Below are 21,166 nucleotides of genomic sequence, written 5' to 3' on the forward strand. Positions count from 1 at the left end.
CTTCCTACCGTCATTGTGTTTCTGGGGCCCCTGGAGAGGGGTCGCAACAGCTGTTGCTGCTGTTCTCCACGGGAGATCGTCATGGGACACTCATGGATTACTGCGGACAGGGAGTATATTGGTTGTTTGTTTTTTTCATATTTTTTACATGTTGACAAGTAATGGTGAGTATGTAATCTATGTTTAATGTACTGTATGTCTATATGTATGTCATGTATGTAATTTATGAATGTACTGTATGTAGTATGTATGTAGTATGTATGTAGTATGCATGTATGTATGTAGTATGTATGTAGTATGCATGTATGCAGTATGTATATAGTATGTATGTTGTATCTATGTATGCAGCATGTATGTAGTATGTATGTAGTGTGTATGTAGTATGTATGCATGTTTTATGTATGTATTGTGAGGCTGTGGCCTCTGATACAGCTAGTGGGCGCTGTTTGTTCTCCCCAGAATGTGCATGCAGATGGATGAAGTCCATAGGTGTGCATGAGAGTCACGGATCTCTGGTCCGGATTTTCCAGGTGGCTGAAGGCAACAGGTTTGTGTGTTTAAAAACCCTGCAGTAAGGGGTATGGGTGTCACAGGTGTCTGGCCAGGTCAGGTCAGGTGTGCGAGGTGCACGTCAGTGTCAGTCTGGTGTGTGCTGGTCTGCAGAGTGCATGGAGGCCAGCAGAGCCAGCACCCAGGGCAGCTGAATAGCCTGGCACCCGCAGCGTACACAGAGATGCAAGTCGTCCATGGTACTGGTCTCGGATGTGGATAGTCCTGTGCCCAGAGGTGGATGTCCTGTGCCCGTAGGAGTCAGATGTGGACAGTCCTGTGCCCGGAGGTGGATGTCCTGTGCCTGAATGAGTAGGATGTGGACAGTCCTGTGCCCGGAGGTGGATGTTCTGTACCTGAAAGAGGACTAGCATGTGCAATGATTGCACACAGGTGGATATGGTGCCCGGCTGCTATCCGGAGGATATCCTGAACTGTGTACGACTGTGTGAGCAAAGAGCCTGTAAAGAGACTGTGATACAGCGATGCAGGACACCCACGAGAACTAGTCAGAGGAGGACTGGCGTGTGTAGTGTCTGCAACATATGAGGCTGTGTGTATGGAGACGTATAGAGACTGTGAGATGGCTTGCGGTCGCCCAGGGAAACTGGACAAGGGAAGTCTGGCCTGTTTAGGGACCGCAAATCTAAAGCCATGTGATATGTATTGCTTTGAACTGGTGTAAACTGGTCACTGATAATATCCACTGAAGTTATGTGCATTTATGTGAATTGGACTTTAATGCTGTGAAGAAACACATTAAAAGAGACTTTTGTGTTTGAATTTGTGGGTCACTGCTTCTTCACTGCGTACGATGCTACTGCAGCTTTACAGTATGTAGTATGTATGTATGTACAGTCATGGCCAAAATTTTTGAGAATGACACCAAAATTATATTTTCACATGATCTCCTGCCCTCTGGTTTTTATTAGTGTTTGTCTGATGTTTATATCACATACAGAAATATAATTGCAATCATATTATGAGTACTTATAGGTTATATTGACAGTTAGAATGAGTTAATGCAGCAAGTCAATATTTGCAGTGTTGATCCTTCTTCTTCAAGACCTCTGCAATTCTCCCTGGCATGCTCTCAATCAACTTCTGGACCAAATCCTGACTGATAGCAGTCCATTCTTGTATAATCAATGCTTGCATTTTGCCAGAATTTGTTGGTTTTTGTTTGTCCACCCGTCTCTTGATGATTGACCACAAGTTCTCAATGGGATTAAGATCTGGGGAGTTTCCAGGCCATGGACCCAAAATCTCTATGTTTTGTTCCATGAGCCATTTAGTTATCACCTTTGCTTTATGGCAAGGTGCTCCATCATGCTGGAAAAGGCATTGTTGGGCGCCAAACTGCTCTTGGACGGTTGGGAGAAGTTGCTCTTGGAGGACATTCTGGTACCATTCTTTATTCATGACTGTGTTTTTAGGCAAGACTGTGAGCGAGCCGATTCCCTTGGCTGAGAAGCAACCCCACACATGAATGGTTTCAGGATGCTTTACAGTTGGCACGAGACAAGACTGGTGGTAGCGCTCACCTCTTCTTCTCCGAATAAGCTGTTTTCCAGATGTCCCAAACAATCGAAAAGGGGATTCATCAGAGAAAATGACTTTGCCCCAGTCCTCAGCAGTCCACTCCCTGTACCTTTTGCAGAATATCAGTCGGTCCCTGATGTTTTTTCTGGAGAGAAGTGGCTTCTTTGCTGTCCTCCTTGAAACCAGGCCTTGCTCAAAGAGTCTCTGCCTCACAGTGCGTGCAGAAGCACTCACACCAGCCTGCTGCCATTCCTGAGCAAGCTCGGCACTGGTGGTAGTCCGATCCCGCAGCTGAAACAGTTTTAAGATACGGTCCTGGCACTTGCTGGTCTTTCTTGGGCGCCCTGGAGCCTTTTTGACAACAATGGAAGCTCTCTCCTTGAAGTTCTTGATGATGCGATAGATTGTTGACTGAGGTGCAATCTTTGTAGCTGCGATACTCTTCCCTGTTAGGCCATTTTTGTGCAGTGCAATGATGGCTGCACGTGTTTCTTTAGAGATAACCATGGTTAACTGAAGAGAAACAATTATACCAAGCACCAGCCTCCTTTTAAAGTGTCCAGTGATGTCATTCTTACTTAATCATGACTGATTGATCGCCAGCCCTGTCCTCATCAACACCCACACCTGTGTTAATGGATCAATCACTAAAACGATGTTAGCTTCTCCTTTTAAGGCAGGACTTCAATGATGTTGAAATGTGTTTTGGGGGTTAGAGTTCATTTTCTGGACAAATATTGACTTTGCAAGTACAGTAATTGCTGTTAAGCTGATCACTCTGACATTCAGGAGTATATGCAAATTGCCATTAGAAAAAATTAAGCAGTAGACTTTGGAAAAATTAATATTTGTCTCATTCTCAAAATTTTTGTCCATGACTGTAGTATGTATGTATGTATGTATGTAGTATGTATGTAGTATGTAGTATGTATGTATGTAGTATGTATGTTGTATGTAGTATGTATATATGTATGTAGCATGTATGTAGTATGTATGTATGCAGTATGTATGTAGTTTGTATGTAGTATGTATGTATGTATGTATGTAGTATGTTGTATGTAGTATATATGTAGTATATATGTATGGAGTATGTATGGAGCATTTTTGTTTATGGACCGCATCACATTTGAAGTAACTTTGAGCAGTCTATATGAAAGAAGATTCCAAAGAGTGACACCATTCTAAAAACTGCACCTCTCAAGGTGCACCAAACCACATTCAAGAAGATTATTAACCCTTCAGGTGCTTTACAGGAATTTTTTGGAAAAAAAATAACATTTAGCTTTTCTTCACAAAAAAATGATTTTAGATCCAATTTTTTTTATTTTGACAGGGGTAACAGGAAAAAATGAACCCCAAAATGTGTTGTGTAATTTATTCTGAGCATGCTGATACCCCATATGAGTGAGAAAACCACTGTTTGGGTACACAGCAGAGCTCGGAAGGGAAGGAGCGCCATTTGACTTTTTGAATGCGAAATTTGCTGGAACAATTGGCAGACGCTATGTGTCATTTGGAGAGCCACTGATGTGTCTAAACAGTGAAAATCCCCCACAAGTGATACCAGTTTATAAACTAGGCCCCTCAGGGAACTAATTTAGATGTCTGGTGAGCACATTGAACAGTCAGGTGCTTCAAAGAAGTTTATAACGTTGAGCCATAAAAATAAAAAATCAAATATTCCCCACAAATATGTTTTCATCTCAAAGTATTGCCTATTTTATAAGGGTAATAGGAGAAATTGCTCTGTACAGTTTGTTGTGCAATTTCTCCTGAGTACGCTGATACTACATATGAGTGAGAAAACTACTGTTTCAACGCACAGCAGGGCTTGGAAGGGAAGGAGCGTCATTTGACTTTTTGAATCTAAAATTTCCTGGAATCATTAGCGAGTGTCATGTCCCATTTGATGAGCCCCTGATGTGCCTAAACAGTGGAAACCCCCAAAAGGGACTCCAGTTTGGAAACTAGACCCCTCAAAGAATGTATTTAGATGTGTGGTGAGCACCTTGAACCCCCAGGTGCTTCATAGGAGTTTATAACGATGGGCCGTGAAAATAATAAAATCACATTTTCCTCATAAAAATGTTATTTTAGCCCCACATTTTGCATTTTCATAAGGGTAACAGTTGTGCAATGACACCTGAGTATGCCGATACCACATATGAGGGAGAAGACTACTATTTGAGCGCACAGCAGAGTTCAGAAGGAGCGGCATTTGACTTTTTGAATGTAAAATTTACTGGAATCATTAGTGGACGTCATATCCCATTTGAAGAGCCCCTGATGTGCCTATACAGTGGAAACCCCCCCAAAAGTGACCCCATTTTGGAAAAGAAATGTATTTAGATGTATGGTAAGCACCTTGAATCCCCAGGTGCTTCATAGAAGTTTATAACGTTAAGCCGTGAAAATAATAAAATCACATTTTCCTCACAAAAATGTTGTTTTAGCTCTAAGTATTTAATTTTTCTAAGAGCTAATTTTGTCCTGAGTACACCAATACCCTACATGTAATCGGGAAATATTTTTCAGGCACAGTGCAAAGCTCAGAGGGTAAGGAGTGCCAGATTTTATTGTTATGGCTTGCAGGAACTATGACCCAATGGGAGAGCCCATGAGGTGCCAGAACAGCAGAATCCCCCATAAGAACACAGGTTAAAATAGAAAAGACTACACGTGATTATTTTCCATTATCCCAGTGAAAATGTAGATCTCTCAGAGCAGAGGGTCAGAAAGGTTACCAATCGGTTGGACACTTGCCCATAAATTCTTTGCAGCAGACTTTAACTTCACACCTTCATTCCTTGATATCTCAAGTCTGATGATAAGTTACTTAAATTATTTTAAAAACTTTTAAAAACACATTAAAAAAATGATTTTTTAAGCCAATCTTCTGTTTTCTCTCCTGTTCAACACTGAAAGAATTGTATGATAATCAAGGAGATTCTAGGCTTTAAAGTGAATGGTATATTAGGGATGAGGGAGTAAAACAGACAGAACAGTAGAGGAAGAAAAGCAGAAGGATATCGTGGGGAATAAAGCAGAAGAACAGAAAAAGATATTAACATGCAGATAAGGAAACTAACACAAGGATTGTAAAATATATAGAGGTTACTGACAGAGACTTGGATTGATATTGAAGATAGGTCTACTGCATATTAGTGGATTTCAGCACTCGCTTAAACCTTTTCTACACAGGACAGTGCAAACTGCACGGGTTCAAACAAGTGTAATGATGTAGTTTGTACGTTGTCGGAGGCAGATCCTCTGACACAGAGATCTCCTATTAGATAGGTTCCAATTGTACTGTTCTTCTGAATGCTGTCACCATGATCCACTACATCTATACTAAGTGACTAGTAGGCCTCACACCCAACAAATGACTAATTCCTTACCAGGTAAGGTGTCACTGCTTGAGTACAGTTCCTATGCTGAGATATTTAGAGCTATGTCAGGGTCCATTTGCTAATTGCATTATGGTAGTACCTTTCAGTGCAATGAAAGGAATGAGGACCAGGGGCACCTTAAATTTACATTAAAGCTGTTGGTGGCATTAGTCAAGTCAAGGAAAGCTTCTAAGACAAAGGTTACAATGTAACACATGAAGGTAATTGAAAAGCAGCATGCCCTCCCTTATTTTCCTGAAAGAGTAATAGAAATTGAGAGAGCAGGATACTTAGCACCCCACACTGTGAGTGGGATGGAGACATGAAGTGATACTTGGTACTCAGAATAGATGGTTGGATACAGCACTTAACAATAAGTGGCAGTCTGAAGCCTTGCACCGATTATAGTTGTCACATACCTTTAGCTACCAAATATTGGCACTGTCTGCCTCCTCCCTCTATAACCTTCTAAAGAGGCCTCTTGATTCCACTACTAAATGTATATTTATTAGTATGAAGTGGCTTTTAATGTGCATTAGATCTGAACAGGTAAATCTTACTTTATAACACTAAAGGTAGGGTCTTTGGAATAAGGTCAGGCTATTAAATCAAAGCCTCAACTGAAAAATGACCACTATGTCTAATAACAACCATCTATATATAATATAACCTCCCTACTACTGTACGAAGAGAAAGCAAGTTTCTTGTGTAGGAAATGTTAGGAGGAATCAGACATCGGCTCCATTATTGCACCCGTGGGTCTTTTGCTCTGGAACACTGTGGATTTTTAGATAAAAACTACTTTAAAAGACAGGCCAGAGACAATGCATCTCAGGTGACTGGTCCAAGAGAGGTTCAGACAATGCATCACAGGAGACTGGTCCAAGAGAGAGGTTCAGATAATGCATCACAGGTGACTGGTCCTAGAGGGAAGTTCAAACAATGCATCTAAGGTGACTGGTCCAAGAGAGAGGTTCAGATAATGCATCACAGGTGACTGGTCCTAGAGGGAAGTTCAAACAATGCATCTAAGGTGACTGGTCCAAGAGAGAGGTTCAGATAATGCATCACAGGTGACTGGTCCCAGAGGGAAGTTCAAACAATGCCTCTAAGGTGACTGGTCCAAGAGTGATGTTCAGACAGACCAGGTGACTGGTTCAAGAGGGAGGTTCAGACAATGCATCTCAGGTGACTGGTCCAAGAGGGAGGTTCAGACAATGCATCTCAGAGGCTGGTCCAAGAGTGATGTTCAGACAATGCATCTCAGGTGACTGGTCCAAGAGGGAGGTACAGACAATACATTTCTGGTGACTGGTCCAAAACAGAGGTGCAGACAATGCATCTCAGGTGACTGGTCCAAGAGAGAGGCTCAGACAATGCATCTCAGGTGACTGTCCACGAGGGAGGTTCAGACAATGCATCTAAGGTGACTGGTCCAAGAGGGACATTCAGACAATGCATCTCAGGTGACTGGTCCACAAGGGAGGTTCAGACAATGCATCTCAGGTGACTGGTCTAAGAGGGATGTTCAGACAATGCATCTCAGGTGACTGGTCCAAGAGGGACATTCAGACAATGCATCTCAGGTGACTGGTCCACGAGGGAGGTTCAGACAATGCATCTCAGGAGACTCGTCCAAGAGGGATGTTCAGACGATGCATCTCAGGTGACTTGTACAAGAGGGAGGTTCAGACAATGCATCTCAGGTGACTGGTCCAAGAGGGAGGTTCTCAGCGGCTGCTTTTTGCCCCGTTTCCTGACACTGACAGGTCGCTCACAATACAACATATAGCGATACACCTATCAGTCTAGGGAAGGTGGGTTGAAAGAAACCGCTGAGGTCCAGCCTCTTGGACTACTCTTCTAAGACATAAGGTCCTTGGACGACTTTTTAAGTACAGTGGGGCAAAAAAGTATTTAGTCAGTCAGCAATAGTGCAAGTTCCACCACTTAAAAAGATGAGAGGTGTCTGTAATTTACATCATAGGTAGACCTCAACTATGGGAGACAAACTGAGAAAAAAAAATCCAGAAAATCACATTGTCTGATTTTTTAACATTTTATTTGCATATTATGGTGGAAAATAAGTATTTGGTCAGAAACAAAATTTCATCTCAATACTTTGTAATATATCCTTTGTTGGCAATGACAGAGGTCAAACGTTTTCTGTAAGTCTTCACAAGGTTGCCACACACTGTTGTTGGTATGTTGGCCCATTCCTCCATGCAGATCTCCTCTAGAGCAGTGATGTTTTTGGCTTTTCGCTTGGCAACACGGACTTTCAACTCCCTCCAAAGGTTTTCTATAGGGTTGAGATCTGGAGACTGGCTAGGCCACTCCAGGACCATGAAATGCTTCTTACGAAGCCACTCCTTCGTTGCCCTGGCGGTGTGCTTTGGATCATTGTCATGTTGAAAGACCCAGCCACGTTTCATCTTCAATGCCCTTGCTGATGGAAGGAGGTTTGCACTCAAAATCTCACGATACATGGCCCCATTCATTCTTTCATGTACCCGGATCAGTCTTCCTGGCCCCTTTGCAGAGAAACAGCCCCAAAACATGATGCTTCCACCACCATGCTTTACAGTAGGTATGGTGTTTGACGATGCAACTCGGTATTCTTTTTCCTCCAAACATGACAAGTTGTGTTTCTACCAAACAGTTCCAGTTTGGTTTCATCAGACCATAGGACATTCTCCCAAAACTCCTCTGGATCATCCAAATGCTCTCTAGCAAACTTCAGACGGGCCCGGACATGTACTGGCTTAAGCAGTGGGACACGTCTGGCACTGCAGGATCTGAGTCCATGGTGGCATAGTGTGTTACTTATGGTAGGCCTTGTTACATTGGTCCCAGCTCTCTGCAGTTCATTCACTAGGTCTGCAACAGCTTTATGGGCTGGCTGCACCCTGCAGTGCATTTGTTCTAAGATCTGGGCAGGTAAGGGTTGCTGCCTTTTTTTTTCTGCTGTTGCAAATTGAATTTTTGTAGACCTTGAGTCTCTAGTGGCTTTGCTATTTAGTTTAGTGTAGGACTCGTAAGCGTGGGGACCCTTGGCGTGGGTTACGAGCTTACGTATTTTGGCCAAAATATCAACCAATACCTCACTATTTTTGAATATTTTTTGGACTATATTTTTCGGGGTGCAGCCAAGCCCAAACACGTTCGGTCTCGCATGAGGGGTGTTCGCACTGGGATGCATTGAGAGTGTACTGGCCAGCCCGCCTAATCGAAAAGTAGGGGCGTGACTAATAGGCTGTGAACCAGACACTATGCAGTACCATTGTGTGAACTATGCCCTATGTGGGCCTTTATTGTGCAATTGTATACTGGGCAGTCAACCCCTCCAGGAGTGGGTATGTGGAGAGTGGCTGTTGATCTGGTATTTTGCACCTGTGTTGCTAACATCTTGCTTTATGGGCTGGCTGCACCCTGCAGTGCATTTGTTCTAAGATCTGGGCAGGTAAGGGTTGCTGCCTTTTTTTTTCTGCTGTTGCAAATTGAATTTTTGTAGACCTTGAGTCTCTAGTGGCTTTGCTATTTAGTTTAGTGTAGGACTCGTAAGCGTGGGGACCCTTGGCGTGGGTTACGAGCTTACGTATTTTGGCCAAAATATCAACCAATACCTCACTATTTTTGAATATTTTTTGCACTATATTTTTCGGGGTGCAGCCAAGCCCAAACACGTTCGGTCTCGCATGAGGGGTGTTCGCACTGGGATGCATTGAGAGTGTACTGGCCAGCCCGCCTAATCGAAAAGTAGGGGCGTGACTAATAGGCTGTGAACCAGACACTATGCAGTACCATTGTGTGAACTATGCCCTATGTGGGCCTTTATTGTGCAATTGTATACTGGGCAGTCACCCCCTCCAGGAGTGGGTATGTGGAGAGTGGCTGTTGATCTGGTATTTTGCACCTGTGTTGCTAACATCTTGCTTTATGGGCTGGCTGCACCCTGCAGTGCATTTGTTCTAAGATCTGGGCAGGTAAGGGTTGCTGCCTTTTTTTTTTCTGCTGTTGCAAATTGAATTTTTGTAGACCTTGAGTCTCTAGTGGCTTTGCTATTTCATTCACTAGGTCCCCCCGCGTGGTTCTGGGATTTTTGCTCACCGTTCTTGTGATCATTCTGACCCCACGGGGTGGGATTTTGCGTGGAGCCCCAGATCGAGGGAGATTATCAGTGGTCTTGTATGTCTTCCATTTTCTAATTATTGCTCCCACTGTTGATTTCTTCACTCCAAGCTGGTTGGCTATTGCAGATTCAGTCTTCCCATCCTGGTGCAGGGCTACAATTTTGTTTCTGGTGTCCTTTGACAGCTCTTTGGTCTTCACCATAGTGGAGTTTTGAGTCAGACTGTTTGAGGGTGTGCACAGGTGTCTTTTTATACTGATAACAAGTTTAAACAGGTGCCATTACTACAGGTAATGAGTGGAGGAAAGAGGAGACTCTTAAAGAAGAAGTTACAGGTCTGTGAGAGCCAGAAATCTTGATTGTTTGTTTCTGACCAAATACTTATTTTCCACCATAATATGCAAAAAAAATGTTAAAAAAACAGACAATGTGATTTTCTGGATTTTTTTTTCTCAGTTTGTCTCCCATAGTTGAGGTCTACCTATGATGTAAATTACAGACGCCTCTCATCTTTTTAAGTGGTGGAACTTGCACTATTGTTGACTGACTAAATAATTTTTTGCCCCACTGTATGTTTTATATGAAATGTTGAGGCGTTTCAGAGTAAACCATTCACACAATAATGCAGCCAATGTCTGATTCCCACTACTTGTGACAATGTATGGCACTACTCACATGCTATGCCAGCCTTAAGAGTTTGGATTGGCATGCTTTTATGTTAAATTCTTGTTGAATCATGTATGAAATCAACTGCCATTTATTTTAGTGCATCAATCTGTGTTGGATTACAAATATATATATAGTGAATCTAGTGTAGGATTTAATAATGCTGAAGGTGAATATGCTAAACAGCTGAATTTAATATTTATGCATTAGGATTGAGAACATATCCAGGAATGTTTATTACAACTGGGTTACAGCAAAAATAGAACATGTTCTGATAAAATGCAAAAATTTAATAAAATACTGATCGTTTTTTCCCCAATTTATTACTGAGCCCCTTAACAATTTAGGCTACATGTGTATTCCTTTAAGAGATGAATGGATGACCTCAGCTGTCTTTTTCCTAGGATGATACAACAATTATTATTTTGAGACTAGTGATGAATATGGTCTTAATTTTTTTCGTCTATTACATTAATTTGATGTTAATTTTTAATTTAGCCAAAATAAATGTTTTACTGCTGCTTCTTCTGGAAAGAAAGCTAAAGCCACCCACTTCCAATAACCTACTGACGTCCCCCCACTAAATGGAAGAAAAGGCCCTTTTTATTTTAATGTATGATTAGGAGCTGAGCCTTAAAGTAACATTAAAGACAGAAAATGTGCAATTAAAAAATATAACATCTTCCTTAATCTCATTCTCATTGATTCTGTTTTGAATCATATTACAATTAAAACTGAGAAAACATGTGCTCAGCAATGCCAACATTCACCCTTCTAACTGTTTTTTCTGTGGCTGTTTAAAAAGTGTCTGCAGCAGGAGCTTCCTCCTCTGCCCTGTCCATTGCTAATCCTTTCCTCTTGACAAACGAGGGGGACGGCTTTGTTTGGCCATCAAGTAAATATGCAATTGATTTGCAGTTCTCTGCTAGATTTTTACAAGGTTGACTATATCACAATCAGATCATGCTATCACAATCATGCTACATTTTGCAAGGCAATAAAGTGGATGGTATGTAACAACCCACCTGCACATTTTGTCCTAGTTGTGAGAGGGGGTCCTGGAGGTCCAGTGCCACCTTCACCCGGACGGGTTAGCAAGACACGTATTTCATATTCCACATCTGGATCCAAGTGCCATAGTTTGTATGTAGGTCCATCCATAACATGGGTCTCAGCCCAACTGCCTGATGTTGTCCGGTATTCCACTTCCTTCAGGACAATTGGTCCATCACCAATGATTGAGTTTGCATTTGGTTTAATCCACAGATATGTAGCTCCAACTGCCAAAAGTTCTGGGGGTGCAATAGGCTTTGGTGGCTCTGGTAGGGAGAAAGGGAAGCACATGACCTTTCACTAATGAAAAACTATTATAATCCAAGGAAAGAAAGTATTTTGTTAATTAACTTTAAAAATTAAACCCTTAAGTTGATAAATGAATACTTAATACATGATAATTACAAATGAGTGGATCACTTTGCGGAACCCCGATCCCCTGGCAAGAACCCATGCAGAGCTCATGTCTGGAGAACTAGAACGTTGGACGGAATGGATTACAGATGACCGGATCACTTTGTACAACCCTGTTCCATGGTCCAGGTCAGTGTTTTCTGGCCATGGACAGGGACTGCATGATTATCCAGAGCTTACAAGTCCTCTGGGACGTCACTTGATTTCCTTGTCTGGCATGCACAGGTCATGACTTACCAGTCTGGCTGATCATAAGCCAAGATTGGGATCCTGGAGGGTAAGGACATTCACAAAGCTCCTGTCCATGGCCAGAGAACAGTGACCTGGACCATGGAACTGAGTTGTGTGAATTGACCCACTCATCGCTAATGACAAGAGAGATAAGATGTCATAATGCAAATAATCCAAGCTATGAAAAATCTGGAGTAGTAATTGTTTTGACAATGCTATTAATATTCTTAATAATCACTACCATACATAATTTTATTGCAGAAAAGAAAAAACCCAAATATACTGTATTCATGTCACAATAGAATTATTGTTGCCCCTGGTGTAATGTGTCCTATAAGGCTTGATGGAAACCTGTCTTTTTTAATATTTATGGTTTGGAGGTTAGTTACTTAAAGGGAGCCTGTCACCTCAGAAAATGCTATTTACCGGCAGATGTAGCATAAGTTTCCAGGTAAATTGCATTACAATGCTGTCTGGCCACCTTTCAGAAAGAGTGGTTATCAGGATAAAATGAGGCCGTTTCCTATCGGGATCAGAAACTCCTACATTCAGTCATGGGGGTGTGGACGGAACAGTTACAGTCATCTCTCACAGCACTATGACCGATGGCTGTAAGCAGGCCTAGGCACTTTGCTTGACAGCTTGCTCTGCACAGATGTGCTACAGAGTGAGCTGTCAATCAAGCTGTTGGGGCGTGCATACAGCCGCTGCTCACAGTATAGTGAGTGGAGCTGTTAGCGATGACTGTAGACACTCCTTGGACACCTCTAAGACTGAAAGTCGGTAGCTCCTGGACCAAAAAAGGTCATTTTCTTCCTGTAGCTGCACACTCATAAATGTGGCCAGGCACCATTGTAACACTGTTTACCTGCTAATTAACTCTCTGTTTTTCCCTTTTAATATCATTTTCCAAGATGACATGTTCCCTTGAGCCAACACAACCCACTTTTATACAAACGATTTCAGACAAAAAGCTGATAACGAATATCAAAATGCGTTGTATATTCATAGCAGGAGTCAACAAAATATCTTCAAACAGCTAAACGACTAAATGATTTAATCTCCACAAACATGTATCACTTATTTACAAATTTGGTGGTCAAAAATACATGATTGGTGGGGCCTAGCCACATAGACCTCCTTTATTCACAAGAGCAGTGCTTAAATGTGTCCTGTGTCTATACATATGCAAATTGCATCCTCAGAGACAAGTTGCAATCCTAAAAGTAAATATCAGCAATTTATGAAATTTTGCCATGTGACTTAGGAGAAAAGCCAAACCGGAATCTCAATTAGCAAACAGTGCATCAGGGTGTTACCCCTCCTTAGTGCAAAACATAAAGACTGATTTGGCTGTATGAAAGGCCTCTGGCTGTAGTCTAAGGCATAAAGACTCTCATTGACTTGCCAGTGTAAGGAGACTTATAGGCCATAGAATGCCCCTCTAGGTAATTAAATATGCAAATTGCTCCTTCAGAAACAAAGAGGACTGTTAGGATTGCTACATCTAATAGTGACACTAGATTTCAGGTACTTTTCCTCTCTAATGAGGCAATTAGTATATTTAATTTCCCAGCGGAACATTGCATTGCCTATAATTTTCCTTACCCTGGCATGTCAGGCATGTCACTTTCCACAAAGAGAGACATTACCCCTTAGTCCCTGAAGTAAATTTAGTCAGTGGTAACAAATGTGCTTTCTTACCCAGGGCCGGACTGAGACTGAAAATCAGCCCTAGCACCTAAACCAAAGCAGCCCACATGTAAATCGCTATTTTTTTTGTATGGGAGTGTATCTTTTCTATGCAACCTTTTCTGTACAGTTTGTGAGTGAGAAAGCTAATGCCTTTCAATATGTAAAATTTGCTTTGTATGATCAGAACAGCTGTTCTTCTATCAGGCTGCCTTCTTGGAAGTAGAAGAACTTCTCCAATATGTTGGCACACTTGCAATAATCGCTGTCTGGGGAGTTGTACTCTCAACAGTTGGTGATTATTCTCTGCAGTTACAATACATGACCCTTTCCCTGTCATTAAAAGTTGGGAGGTACACCCTTCTGTGACTGTGCCCACCCCACTGACAATTTTTGGTTTTGGGAAGGACAACCAGAATTAGGACTTTTGCTATGTGGCCCCATGATTTCTATGTATGCCCTAGCTGTAGGAGGACCTATGTAAAGATGACTAAATTTGTTCCGGAGAGGGCTTATTCGGCAAGCTATATAGCGCTTAGTGAATAAGCAGCGGAGGGAACCCGGCTTCCTGGATCGCGCTGGCTGATCAGCTGTTCGGCTCCACAGCTGCATGTGCTGCGGCTGTGTAACAGTCACAACACATGCATGGAGAGCCCAACAAACAGGCTCATCTGTAGACCTAGTAGTGCATATTACAATATTATAATACCGTATATACTCAAGTATAAGCCGACCCGAGAATAAGCCCAGGTACCTAATTTTTCGCCGAAAAACTGGGAAAACTTATTCACTCGAGTATAAGCTGGGTATGCATGGCACCTTCATCCCCATCCTGATATGCACTTCCTCATCATTCCTATCCTGGTATGCATAGCCCCCCATCCCTATCCAGGTATGCATGGCCTCCTCATCCCTATCCTGGCATGCATGGCCCCCTCATCCCTATCCTGGTATGCACGTCCTCATCATCCCTATCCTGGTATGCACATCCTCATCATGCCTATCCTGGTATGCATGGCCCCCTCATCCCTATCCTGGTATGCATGTCCCCATCATCCCTAACCTGGTATGCATGGCCCCCTCATCCCTATCCTGGTATGCATTGCCCACTCATCAACATCCTGGTATGCACAGCCTTCTCATCCCTATCCTGGGATGTATGGCTCCTTCATTCTTTCCTGGAATGAATGGCCCCCTCATCCCCATCCTGGTATGCACGGCCTCCTCATCCCTATCCTGGTATGCATTGCACCCTCATCCCTTTCCTGGTATGCATGGCCTCATAATAATCCCCATCCTGGTATGCACGGCCTCCTCATCCCTATCCTGGTATGCATGGCCCCCTCATCCCTTTCTTGGTATGCATGGCCCCCTCATCCCTATCCTGGCATGCATGGCCCCCTCATCCCTATACCAGTATGCATGGTTCCTCATCCCTATCCTGGTATGCATGACCCCCTCATCCCTATCCTGGTATGGATGGCCCCCTCATCCCCATCCTGGTATGCATGGTTCCTCATCCCTATCCTGGTATGCATGGTTCCTTATCCCTATCCTGGTATGCATGGTTCCTCATCCCTATCATTGTATGCATGGTTCCTCATCCCTATCATTGTATGCATGGTTCCTCATCCCTATCCTGGTATGCATGGTTCCTTATCCCTATCCTGGTATGGATGGCCCCCTCATCCCCATCCTGGTATGCATGGTTCCTCATCCCCATCCTGGTATGCATGGTTCCTCATCCCTATCCTGGTATGCATGGCTCCTCATCCTATCCTGGTATGCATGCATCTGACACTGTGCACGCTACTGAAGACAAAGCTTTCTGACACTGGGCAGCACAATTCTCTCTAGAACCCCTTGGTAGTCTTGTTATTTCATTGTACCTGCACAGATTCTATACACTATGTGCCAGATGCAGCAAAGCAGCCACCGAACATAGCAGAGCCTCCTCCATGTTTCACAGTAGGGACAGTGTTCTTTTCTTGATATGCTTCATTTTTCCTTCTGTGAACATAAAGCTGATGTGCCTTGCCAATAAGTTTCATTTTGTCTCATCTGTCCATAGGACATCCTCCCTGAAGCTTTGTGGCTTGCCATCATGTAGTTTGTCAATTTCCAGTCTGGCTTTTTTATGATTTTTTTCGACAATGGTGCCTTCCTTAATCCCCATGAAGTCCACTTTGGCTCATACAACAATGGATTGTGCGATCTGACACTGATGTTCCTTGAGCTTGAAGTTCACCTTTAGGCTATGTGCACACGTTCAGGAATTCATGCAGAATATTCCTGTGGAAATCTGGACATTTCTGCCAGATTTCCGCATGAAATCCGCATTCGTTTTTTTTGCACGTTTTTTGCACGGTTTTTGCACATTTTTTGCGCGGTTTTTCCCAGAAATCTCCCAATGCATTAGACAGTGGGAAATCCGCGAAAAAACGCAAAATTAATGAACAGGTTCATTATTTTTCCACAATGCGTTTTTCATGCGGAAAAACGCACATCATGTGCACAGAAATTGCGGATTCCATTATAAATGATGGGATGCTTAATGTATGCAGATTATTTGCGGTTTTATAGCGTTTTTATAGCACAAAAACACTAAAAAATCGCAACGTGTGCACATAGCCTTAATCTGTTTAGAAGTTTTTCTGGGCTCTTTTGTTACCATTCGTTTTATCCGTCTCTTTGATTTGTCATCAATTTTCCTCCTGCGGCCACGTCCAGGGAGGTTGGCTACAGTCCTATGGATCTTACATTTCTGAATAATATGTGCAACTGCAGTCACAGGAATATCAAGATGCTTGGAGATGGTCTTATAACTTTTACCTTTAATATGTTTGTTTGTAATTTTCTTTCTAATCTCCTGAGACAACTCTTTTCCTGCGCTTCCTCTGGTCCATGTTGAGTGTGATACACACCATGTCACCAAACAGCACAGTGAGTATATGTAGCCCTATATACAGGCCACTCACTGATTCCAAGATTGCAGACACCTGTGATGCTAATTAGCGGATACACCTTGATTTAACATGTCCCTTGTTTAACATGTCCCTTTTGTCACATTATTTTCAGGGGTACCATCATTTCTGTCCAGGCCTATTTCATGAGTTTTATTTTTTTTTAATTCTGTGGAAGCATGGTTGAAAAGCAACATCTGATTTTCCTTTGTATCGATTTTTTATTTATTATTACTTTTGTCAGATTCAAGTTATTTCTGTAACCATTGTGGGTTTTTCTGTCATTAAACGAGGGGTACCAACAATTTTGACCACATGTGTATATCTATATATTGTGGTAGATTGGCCCACTCGTCTGCTCACCAGGTAGACACAGTAACGTTTCTCGTTTGAATCATTTACTGGTTTATTAAAAAGGTACAACATAACCAGTGCAAAGTTAAGCAAAATAAATACGGCCTTTCTGGCATAAAAGGAAAACAATTGATAACATATAGCACAGTCTATTTGGCTTCGGGAAAACAACAAGGTTCACCTTTTGTAACCATAAATACAGCTCTGGAGCTCTTGTCTCCAGTTACACTGAACGCTGAATGATTCAGAAATCCCCACCCTGAGGTGAAGATATGGTGAACAGCTTCCTACTAGTGACGAGCCAATATACTCGTTACTCGAGTTTTCCCGAGCACGCTCGGGGGTCCTCCGAGTATTTTTTAGTACTTGGAGACTTAGTTTTCATCGCCGCAGCTGAATGATTTACATCTGTTAGCCAGCATAAGTACATGTGGGGGTTGCCTTGTTGCTAGGGAATCCCCATGTGTAATCAAGCTGGCTATCAGATGTAAATCATTCAGCTGAGGTGAGGAAAACTAAATCTCCGAGCACTAAAAATACTCGGAGGTCAGCCGAGCGTACTTGGGAAATCTCGAGTAATGAGTATATTCGCTCATCACCACTTCCTACCCATTCTTCACCTGTCTCAAAAAAATACCCCAGTCCTTAACATAGCCGATTAACCCCTCTCAGCACTTAGTATGCTGGAGCATTTCCTCCAGGCTCATATCACTGAAGCTAACACCCTCGTTGATACATATCTCCCCTCAGCATTAGCTCTGCTTTAAAAAGTAAGACAAGATATAGGTTTTGCTGATTCTGAGAAACTGCTTAATCTTTGTGATATAACAAGATTATCATATGATTTCATTTAGTCACATATTAGATATAATCTTTTTCTTAGATTTCACAAGTCTTTTCAAATCTAAGCAGTACGAAAGGGTATTGTCTGAAAATAACCTTTTGTAAGTTTTAGGACCGCCACATGGGCAAAAATTATTACTAAGTAAATTTTGTCTTTTTATTATATGACACCTTCATTTGGTAGTGATGTCACCCTTCATCCTTTAGTTACCCAATAAAAGCCTCCACCTCGATCAGCAGGGTGGAAAAGCCTTGTACAGTATACCAAATAATTCAGCAGTGTATGTACTTGTCTCCGATCAATTACCGCCCTGATTTGGACAACCCCGGCAAACTGGTGAGACCCTTGCATTTCCCTTAAAGCTCTCCCCAAAGAGGGTATTCCATAACAATATGAACTGAGTAATTATTTCCTTTGCAATGTCCCTTATGAGAATTTAACACTTTCTGCCTGATTTCCCTCCAGATGGCAACTGATTCTTGAGAGTCCAAGCAGTTGGACACCCTTTTTGCTAAAAATATTTTTGGGTGAAATATTTTAACAAAAAGTGATAGTTTATAAGTCACTATACTGTTCTGTATCATTCGTACACTTCTAGATACACAACATTGGTGCTCGAAAACTAAACGCTAGGCCTGCATGTCTCCAGGCTGACATTTTACATAAAGTACACATTGCATTGATAATACATACACACATTAGTGATGTAACATGTAATGTATAATGATGCAGAATGTCTATACGCTAATAATGAACACTCTGCTCTGTATAATGCTCTCAATGCCACTAATAAATAAAAGATGTGATTTTTATGAGTCTTCTTCATGGTTGTCTCCCAGGTCCACATTGAGCGTCTCTAGAATAATACCTGAATAATTATCTCCACTGAGAAATAAAATGATCAATAATTGATTGTATTGAGCTGCACCTGAGCTGAAAGTGTGTTGGAGGCAACGGAACTTCAATTAATTGTGTGAATATTTAGGTAAATGGACATAAAACATCGGGGAGAGACACCGGACACACCGAGGCCCAAGAGGTGCAGAAGGGACCAGGACAAACTGTTCAAAGTAGAACATGACAGCTGCTCTCTAAAAAATATGCTTGAATAAATATTATTGACCGGGGGAGAAAAGGAGAAGAAAAGTTGATTTCGGAAGATTGTCGCTGCTGGTTAACACCTCATCACAGAGCTGTATGCTCATGGCTTGTGCAAATGTAGAAATGAATAAACTAATACAACATTCAAAATTCAAGGAAAATTCAGATCTCATCAAATAAAGAATTTCTAATATATTTATTGCCTCTGCCTGCAGATCATTGAATAAAAACCCTACAGAGGGAAAACCTTCTTTGTGCACTTACAGTACAGACCAAAAGTTTGGACACACCTTCTCATTTAAAGATTTTTCTGTATTTTCATTACTATGAAAATTGTACATTCACACTGAAGGCATCAAAACTATGAATTAACACATGTGGAATTATATACTTAAAAAAAAGAGTGTGAAACAACTGAAATTATATCTTATATTCTAGGTTCGTCAAAGTAGCCACCTTTTGCTTTGATGACTGCTTTGCACACTCTTGGCATTCTCTTGAGGAGCTTCAAGAGGTAGTCACCTGGAATGGTCTTCCAACAATCTTGAAGGAGATCGTGAAAAGCATGAGAAATGAATATGCAAAGCATACTTGAAAGCTGCAAAACTTTACATGTGCAGTGAATAAGCTTGACTTAAAGGGAATCTGTCAGCAGCAGGTTTTTGCTTTGTAATTTGAGAGTGAAGTAATGTAAGAGCAGAGACCTGGATTACAGTGATGTTTAAATTACTGGGCTGTTTGAATACAATCAGTGTTTTATGAGCAGGAGATTATCATTGTAGACCACTGGCCTCATGCATTCTAGCCTAACCACGCCCCCGACACTGATTATCAGCTTTCTGTCACTAAACAATGTACACAGAAAGTTGTGGTGAGGGAGATTTATCACAGCCGAACAACTAAGCTCTGCTAAAACTACAGCAGAAAAAAATAACTATATCATAACTGCTGCAACCAGTAAACTAAATGATACATCGCTGGAATCAGGGTATCTGTCCCTACCCAAATCTGCTCTCACATTGCATAGCAAAAACTTGCTCACAGATTCCCTGTATATGAATGGTAATATTTATTGTGCTAATATGTGGTTTTTCTTCCATTACATCTTTGGGATTTTTTTTCAGAGAGATCACTGAAAGGGATGGTCTGAAAAACAAATTAATTGTCACCCTAATTGGCAATCTATATAATGCCATAATCTAATCTATTTATTTCAATTAAAAAGTCCCTACCATTCCCTGACTGAGCTAACTGGCTTATTCTATGTTTTTACTTCTTCACATTTTGATGATGCTTTGCTTGATAATCACAGTACATGCTGTGATATGCAAACAAAGGGAGGTCAGAGGCTGTGGTCACTGCTACTGCCTCTGCCACCTCCATAAAAAAAAGTGTCATCAGTGACGCCTGTTTCAGAAACTGGGCTAGTCCTTGAAACGGGCATCACTACAGGGATGGTAGAGCAGGGACTGGGCTAGTCCCTGCTCTGCTAAGCATGCATCAGTTGTCAATTCGAACAGATGCTCTATCGATTCTTGTCACTGTGCAGTATGCACAGCGACAATGCACTCTCTCGCTAACTCTGATCAGAAGTAATGAGCAGACCGGAGAGCGGATACTGTAACAATACACGTCACTTGTGGCGCAGTACTGGTTTATGTACGTTGGATATTCTTACAATGCACTGACAGTGCGCTTCTCTGTTGGCTATTTACTCCTGCTCAGAGCCGGCAAGGGAGTGCACTGTCACTACTGAGCATCTGTTGGAATCAAAAACCAACGCAATCTCTGTATTATATGTGTAATATATACAAAACATTTTCATTTAGAATGGTGATCAAATGTAAATCAAGACTGTAGGGTAATTACAGTGCTCTTGGACTAATTGAAAGCACTCACTATTTATAATATATAAACTGCTAATATTACTATGCTAATCAGCATTGAGAGACAGGTAAAGAGTGATATGCAGCCATGTAATTCCTAAGTGCCTGTATTCAGTAAAAGTACATGTGCTGTCCAACTTGTATTCAGACAGCCAAATTGCCCTGAATGTTGGTCTTGGCAAATAACTTTTCCCCTCTTAGATGGACAAATATTTTAAGATTAGCTTCACTACTGATTTTATAGAGGCACATGAAAGAAGCACTCCCATCAAAGTTTCCATCCTTGCAATTATTATATTATATACCGCTGTGTATTTACAATTGCTCATTTTGCACTTTTACCCAGTTAA

At 41.8% G+C, this 21,166-nt stretch overlaps 1 protein-coding gene across 7 annotated transcripts in view; it reads right to left on the minus strand.

Moving 5' to 3' along the window:
• Window positions 1-21,166, minus strand: part of PTPRT (protein tyrosine phosphatase receptor type T) — a 641,769-nt gene that overhangs the window by 272,799 nt on the left and 347,804 nt on the right. For all 7 annotated transcript variants that reach the window (XM_069752327.1, XM_069752329.1, XM_069752326.1 and 4 more), the window contains exon 7: window positions 11,304-11,597. In XM_069752327.1, coding sequence (XP_069608428.1) covers window positions 11,304-11,597 — 294 coding nt within the window. The remainder of the gene's footprint in view (window positions 1-11,303; window positions 11,598-21,166) is intronic.

This window comes from Ranitomeya imitator, chromosome 2 (assembly GCF_032444005.1).
Source record: "Ranitomeya imitator isolate aRanImi1 chromosome 2, aRanImi1.pri, whole genome shotgun sequence".
In the NCBI taxonomy this organism is placed as follows: domain Eukaryota; kingdom Metazoa; phylum Chordata; class Amphibia; order Anura; family Dendrobatidae; genus Ranitomeya; species Ranitomeya imitator.